General features: G+C 33.8%; 1 protein-coding gene across 1 annotated transcript; it reads right to left on the bottom strand.

The window, feature by feature from the left end:
• Positions 1–265: 265 nt before the first annotated feature.
• Positions 266–3079, bottom strand: LOC114738400 (transcription elongation factor TFIIS-like). Its single transcript, XM_028926451.1, is given in 4 exon segments — positions 266–1201; positions 1204–1519; positions 2725–2909; positions 2990–3079. Coding segments are annotated over 3 exon segments (1110 nt in total). The 5' UTR covers positions 2881–2909; positions 2990–3079; the 3' UTR covers positions 266–563.
• Between the last annotated feature and the right edge of the window lie 4620 nt (positions 3080–7699).

Below are 7699 nucleotides of genomic sequence, written 5' to 3'. Positions count from 1 at the left end.
AAAATTAAATATAATAAAATCATCCTCCAACGTCAAACATTGTCTACAATTCACACATCTGTCAGCTTCTTGATAGATATTTGATCATTATTTTACAATATGCTATGATAGGTCGTTAAAAAAAAATTTTAAAAATGATCCTTGAATGTCAAGCTTTCTTCATAAATCAGTTGGCACAGTTATCCATCTCTCAATACCCACTTGATCAACTTTTTACAAATTCAAAGGTGGATCATTAAAAATTAGAAGAAAATAATGAGCATTATTTACAAGTCAATTCACACATCCATTAGTTTCTCATCAGAGCTTGATTGTTCCGCAACTGTTGAAGACGGACAACAAATATGTCAGTTAATTAGAATAGAAAATCCACCTGCATGCAAACGAACTATAACAAAAATACATATAGAAACATAATGAAGCATGTTATAGTTTTGAGTATAAAAATTTGACACGGCTGCGGCGAAAAACCCCTACACTCGCATTTCTATACCTCTAAATGATGCCAATTAATAACAAATGACAACGATAGCTCTCCATTGAGAGACACTAGACTAACTACCCTAACAGAATTTCCAGCGGTTATTGCATGAAACGCACGTGACATAGGTTGTCATAGGTTCATCAGCACTGCGAGTCTGCATTTGGTAATAGGTGCACTTTCTTTGACCACATCGACCACACTTAAATTGATCAGTCGTGGCTTTTGGTTGTTGTCCACGCTCACACTCAAACAAAGCTTTCTGCTTCAGTTTCTCGTTCTCCTGCTTCCTTTGATCGCTAGCCATCTCTTCTGTGCTCATGTTGATGAGTCGCTCTGGTGCAAATTCTCCAAGCAGAACTCTTCTCCGGAAATCTGGGTTGTTTGGATCCTTGAGGTTAAACATCAAGGACCTATACTTGACCTTTTGAGCCCCATTAGAAGGACCCCACTTCTCAAATAGTACAGATTCCACTGTAACAGCAACCCGAATAGGGTCACAACCATTAACTTGATCCATGATTGTTTCGTCAGCCTCTCCAGAAACCTTAGAGAACGCCTCTTGGAGAATGTCCCTTATTTTGTCTCGCATCACATCATTAGATTTAATCATAGTTTTCAACTTCGGCGGAGCAGCAGGGCTTGAGGATGCCTTCTTCACTCCAGAAGTTTGCTTCTCATCCTTGGCTATTTTTTCTACCTTAACATTCGCTGGGAAACAGCTTTCTCACTTCTAACATCTGAAACTTGTTCCTTCTTTGCATATTCAGAGCTCGATGTCCCATTCCTATCGGTTTTCTCAACCTTGACAATGTCAGCTTTTGAAACCTTCTCAACTTTTACCGAGGGAGTCTTCTGAACCTTCTCAACTTTGGCTTTCTCCCCATTTAACAGCTCAACATTATTCTGAGAGCTCCCATTCTTATTTTTGCTTGTTTCCTTGATAATAATGTCTTTCCATATCTCAATCAGGTCAACAGCAAAAGCCCGGATTTTCTTTCTTGGATGCTTTGTTAGAACTTTTAGATGTTTACCCACCTGAATGTTTGGAAAAAGATCAAATCAAGCTTCAAGATATCCAGCTAACTGAGGAAAGTATACATATTAGATAACGTTGATTTATGCCACCACATGATACAGATTAAACATAGAGCTATAAGATCAAATAAAGCTTCAAGAGCTTTAAACTCTCCCTCTCGCTCTCGCTCTCTCTCTCTATTTCCCATGGATGAATGTCACATTCAATACCTACAGATGTATCCCCAACTTCTGGGATTCAGAAAAACTTTGCAAGATAGCCAGTTTGCCACTGTTATGATGAAAAAAGGGGAAGGCGTGACCTTCTTATTAAGCTGACGGAAATTGATGCTAAGAGTTCTTTAACAGATATGACTAACAATCCTACTAAGACACAACAACAACAAAAGCCTTATCCCACCAAAAGAAGTTGACTACATGGATTGCATGATGCCATTCTGCACTGTCTAAGAATCCTTCTAAGACAACTAACAGTTCTGTTTTCCTCCTCAGTCATCATCAGTTGCAAGAATCAGCAACTTGATTTGCTCAATTGTTTATTTCAACCTAGCCTGATTAATCATCCTGCAACTTCCCAAGTATTAAACTTGATTATTGCAACCACTTCTAGCCAAACATGAGCAATGGTTCAATAAAATAACCAGTCTATGCGCCAACCGTATAGTCCAATCTATTCGCCCATGCAAGGCTAGCTAAAGCGTCTCCTAGCAGATAGATTAAGGGAAAATGCATCCCATTTCGATAGCGTATGCCCTATGCTCCCCAAGAACGTTTTACATTACAACCCATAAAAGCGGCAAATTTTTTCACAGGTCGTTTCTTCCCAGTTAATACCTACAGAACCTCTGACCTCATAACTCAGATATTGCTCTCGTCACAGCTTTCGTTCTCACTCATCACGCTATCTTTTGTTAAACAGCCACGCCCCTCACAAATACAAGTCAAATGACAAAACTTTACCAAGCACCTATTCACTTGCTCTCTTACGCTTTCCTGTTTAAGTGAGTGGTGAACAAGAAGACCGTGGTTGATTGCCCTTTCTAACAAATACCCAAATTTCCTACACTCTTAAATTGCATGCACTTCATCCAGAAAGTCTGACCAACCAATAACCATAAAGCCAAAACCATGGGAAAAACGGGTAAAAAATAATCAATTGCAAGAAAATAAAGAGAGAGAAAAAAACAAAACAACAAAAGAAGCACCTGGGTAGACACAAGAATTTGATAATTGACCGGAAATTTCTTGAGCTGCTTGAACGCATCAAGACATCGGCTTTCTTCAACTTCGCCATCGGTTGACCTCGCCACGTCAGCCGCCTTCTTTACCGCTTCATACAGTTCGACCAATTCCTTCTCCATCGAAGACCCCGAAAAGTGAATAGTTTCTCCTGAGAACAAGAAGCAAGCAGATCGATGATAATAGGCGCAAAATAAGACGTAAAAATTACCAGAGACGGTGAAAACTCACCAGAATGAAGTCTTCAGCAGAAGTCTCCTGCGGCTACGGGGGACCGCCAGTGTGAAGAGATCAGGAACGGGCAGGGAGGGAAGAAGAAAGAAATGACATGAGGGTAAGGTAGGTATATATGGGAGAGATGTAAGCAACTGAGGAAAGATCGGACGGTTGGAGTTGCGGGTGAATAGATACAAAGCTCCGTTACCAAGTCATCCTTCTGTTTTCTTTCCTTTTCCGTTTTCCCCCTCATTTTCCAGTTGAAGGAGAAATTTCGAAGAAAAAATGAAAAACAGAAAAACTGAAAATTACTAAATCTTAAATCAGCTTTAATAATAATATTTTATTTAGTATTGATAATACTGAATTTATAAATAATAATAAATTTTTATTGGCATTTGACGTTTAGTAATTTTTAATTTTTTTGTCATTTTCCCAATTTTAAATTTCTAGTGGTAATTTTTCGAATCAGCTAAAAATCATCACCAGCAACCCATTGTCTCTGTGCCACTGTGCTCGCGCTCTGCCAAAAAAAAAATTTAAATCCATCGCCTTAATAGTTTATTGATATAATTGCAATTTTTTTATAAAAAAAAAAAAGAGCATCCGTTAATGAATCTGGTATTAAACAGATAAGTGTGTGTATTAAAACTAAAAACATCATTGTATCCAAAAATAAATAAATAAAATATCTAGGGACATGTAGATATTCTTAGGCCCCTTTGCTAGGAAGGAATTTGAGTATGAAAATAAAATTGGAATTGAGATCAGAATCTGGAGAAATATTTATTTGGTAGCTTGAAACTTGGAATTTTTGACCCAAGAAAAGCGTGGAATTAGGAATTTGGGTGTGTGTTATTTGCTATTTACGTATTTATCGCTTATCCGTGATCATCTGACTCTATCAAGTACAAAAGGGCCTGCGGGGAAAATCCGCGAAACAGGGAGCAGATCGAAAATTTCCGGAAATTGTGGGCGTTGCTTTTATAAAATCAAAGCCTCAATCTTCAGCCCAAAAAGATGAAGGCCCAGAATTTGACAAACGGTCCGTCAAAAGATGTTGGGCATTAATTGCATTGCTCTTCATTGAATCCACGAATGAATTTTATTAACAAACGGTCCATAATTGGGCAATTAATATTTTACCTTTGTATGATTTAATAATTTAGCCAAGATCATGTTAATTTTGTCGCGTCATGCATGTACAATTGAAAGCCAGCAAATCAAGGAGCGTGTCTTCATTATGGGGATTTGAAGATAACAACAATAAAAGGAAACATAATAACGATGGAAGCGTGTGCTCTTCTTTTTCTTCCCTTTTTTTTTTTTCTTCTTTTATTAGAATGACAATTTTATTCTTAAATTAAAAAGTGGATGGTTCAAAATTAATATCTTATAAGATTATTTTCATCATTATTATTATTTTCACAATTAAACTTATTCATTTATATTTATAATCATGATTTTATAAATTATTAGTTCTCACGGTTCATTTTTTTAGAAATGTATGAGATTTTGTGAACGAAGGAAAAAGGATTTGGAAAAAAAAAAAAAAAACAGGAAGAGATGGGATCCGATGATGAGGTGAGTGAGAGTGGAGTTCAGGCCTCAGGCCTCAGCGCGACAAAAGGGAAATTTGCTTTTCCCCTTTTTGTTTTTCCAGTTTTCATCATTGGTAATTGTCTGTGAATATATCCACCTTCCTTTTCTTTGTGTAGTTATGTATTTGTAATTGTGTGTGCGCGGTTAATGAATCGTTAGGACATGATAGATGTTCCACCGTTTTTATTTTATTTTTTTCTGGATGACCCATCTTTTTAATTTTGATAAAGCAGGGGTTGCTTTTCTTAAAAGTTAAAATGAAAAATAATTGAGGATGCACATTAGGCATAAGGGATTAAAGTTGCACTTGTATATTATAAAAGTGATTGTAATATGAGAGTGAATTGTGTATCGAAATATATTTATATATATATATATATGAGAGTGAATTGTTACCTTTATAGTGTGTTTGGCTCAGCAGAGGGGATGGAATATGAGGGATTTTAATAGAGATAAAAGAGATAAAAGAAAAGTGAGGGATTTTAATATTACTTTGTTTGGATTAATATGAGAGGAGGGGATGGAAGAAATTTTAATGTTGCCTTATTTGGTTTAAGAAAGAAGGGGAGGTAAAATATTTTTATATGGATAACTTTGCCCTTATATTATTTAAGTTGATTTTTACAAATTTTATAGAGTAATTAATAAAATATAATTATAAATAACATTTAATATATGAGATCAACTTTTTTATAATTAGCAAAATTAAATAAATATAATGATAATACATAATTAATAGCTATTATATATCCAATAACTATAATTGTATTTATATCTAAAAATCTGGTCTAATGAAGTAAATATGTTTAATTTCAGTATGTTTTTTCTAGCTTTTATTTTTCTCTGTGTTGTTAGTATGAGTAGTCAAATAACTTTTTCAAATACGATATAGATGACTTATCTGTTTGTTTTTGTTTTGAATGCTTGATTTGCGTTTGGAAATTAAAATATATTTTATAGCAATTTTTTTTAATATATTTGATAGCATATCAATAAGGGAAGAGAGGCATGATTGAATCCACAAATATATCAAAAATCACATACAATTCGGTAGTGAAGGGTAACATGATATTATTAGAAAATAATATAGGCATATTAGTCAATACAAGCCAAAATATTATTCTTTTCTTCCAAATTTTCTAATTTTAGAGGGGAGGGGAGGGGTTAAAATTTTTTTCCATCCCTCCTAAAATTTTTATCTTGCTAAATAAAAGAAAATGATTAAAATCCCTCCCAACACACGGTTAAGCTTACGCCTGAGGAAGTTAATCACTGTGCTTATTTTTCAGTTCGTCGCAGTCATCAAATGGATACTTGAGTTTTGTTAGCATGAGAATTCTTTCTGAAGCTCTTTTAGCTAGCTAGTAAATGTGGCCTTTTATTAAATTAAAGGAAAAACCCAAAGACTCAAAAACAATGGAATTGGCCACTGTTTTTTCATTTGTTCTCCCGTGCACACATGATCTTATATATGCTTTTTCTTCTTTTTTGTTGGTGACAGCTGGTGTATATATCATGTATGTTATGGCACTATCGTCGTGGCATGAATAATATTTATACAACTGTACGTTTCATGTGTTTTTGTTTTTAAAAGTATATACTGTATGTTATTAATGAGCTTGTAGCTTAGTAAAATAAATATTTTATAGTTAGTGAGAGGCTGCAGATTAAATCCTACCTATAACTTTAGACTATTGTTTTTTTTTTTTTTGTAGCGACATTTTAGGAAGGGGGTTGGGATAACTTTAGACTATTGTTAGTGATTACTTCCTAATTTAAAAATGTATGAAAGCTAAGAAAAAAAATCAAAGGATAATTACAAGTAGATCCCGAGATCTATTTACATGTCAAATTCAATATCTTGCAAGTAGTTGAGAATTCAGGTAATAAATTTTTCTTTATTTGGGATATATATATTTAATCTTCGCAAGAATTAAACTATTTTCTATCTTGGCTAAAACATTGTGTGTGTGAGCTGATATATAACTACGTATTTATTTCAATTACATGTTGGCAAAAAATAATTATTTTAATCACATTGCTATTATAACATTCTCTGATGACATTACGTTGTATCATGAGAGTTAGCATTTAATTTAATTAGTTAACTTATTCGTTGATTGCATGAATTCGATTATGTTGAGAATATCCAGGTAGACATCAGATACATGACATTTTTATTCGTTTTAAAACGAGAAAAAGAAAAGACATCGAGTGGATTGCTTGAATCTGGGTGGTTTGAATGGTGCAACTTTTTGTTGGCCAAGAAAATTGGCACAACTTTTTCTGATTTGTTTAATTTAATGATTCATGATTGAAAGTTTGATTCTTCTTTGTTTCCCCTGCGAAAGAGTTTGTTTCTACCGACGAGCAGTTAAAAGACTGCTTTCATTAAGCTGTGTTCTATTTAAAACCCCCAAAAAAAAAAAAGTTGTCGATCCAAATTAAATTTGAAGGATCTAAATTTAAACACCTATTCAATCGTGAGACAGTTGACATTTCTTTTCCCTCTTACACTAAAACAAACTTTTAGTTGCCGGCCCAATAAAAATGATTAAGGTAGATTTCAAGCGTTGGTCTGTTTGGTAAGAATATGAAAAAACTAATGCTAGGGATATTATTGAATAACTTACAGACTTTAAATAATAGACAAGCCCGAGATCTGGTTGTCTTGCAACGCTGGTGACAAATACTACTTTCGGTTCTAATTATAAGAACCAGTTAATTAATTTGAAGAGATTAAGGAAATAAAGTGAGTTAGTTATTTGTTCTAAATAGGTGTTGTATTTCCTAAAATATCCTTGCTGATCAAGTGTATTGACTAGAACTATAATTATTAGAAGGACTATCTTAGAAAAAATTGAGTAAATATAAAAGACAAAGTGGATTGGGGTCTTATATTTAAGACCAAAACAAAAATCAAACAGGGTCTTATATTAAGGACCGGAGGTAGTATATATATAGATATCTACACACTATATCCAATCTTTAATATAAAAATTAATTATTAAGCTAGTTATTTGTAATAAATAGTTGTTTTCTCTCTTATGATATCTTTATTAATAATCATACATACAAGTATCTTAGCTAAAATCACTATTTGATTGAATATTTAACATCTGA

This window comes from Neltuma alba, unplaced genomic scaffold (genome assembly GCF_004799145.2).
Source record: "Neltuma alba isolate B1F8T4 unplaced genomic scaffold, ASM479914v2 tig00013589_pilon, whole genome shotgun sequence".
Classification (NCBI taxonomy): Eukaryota; Viridiplantae; Streptophyta; class Magnoliopsida; order Fabales; family Fabaceae; genus Neltuma; species Neltuma alba.
Note: the sequence above shows the minus strand (reverse complement) of the source record. Positions and strands in the feature narration are given on the sequence as shown.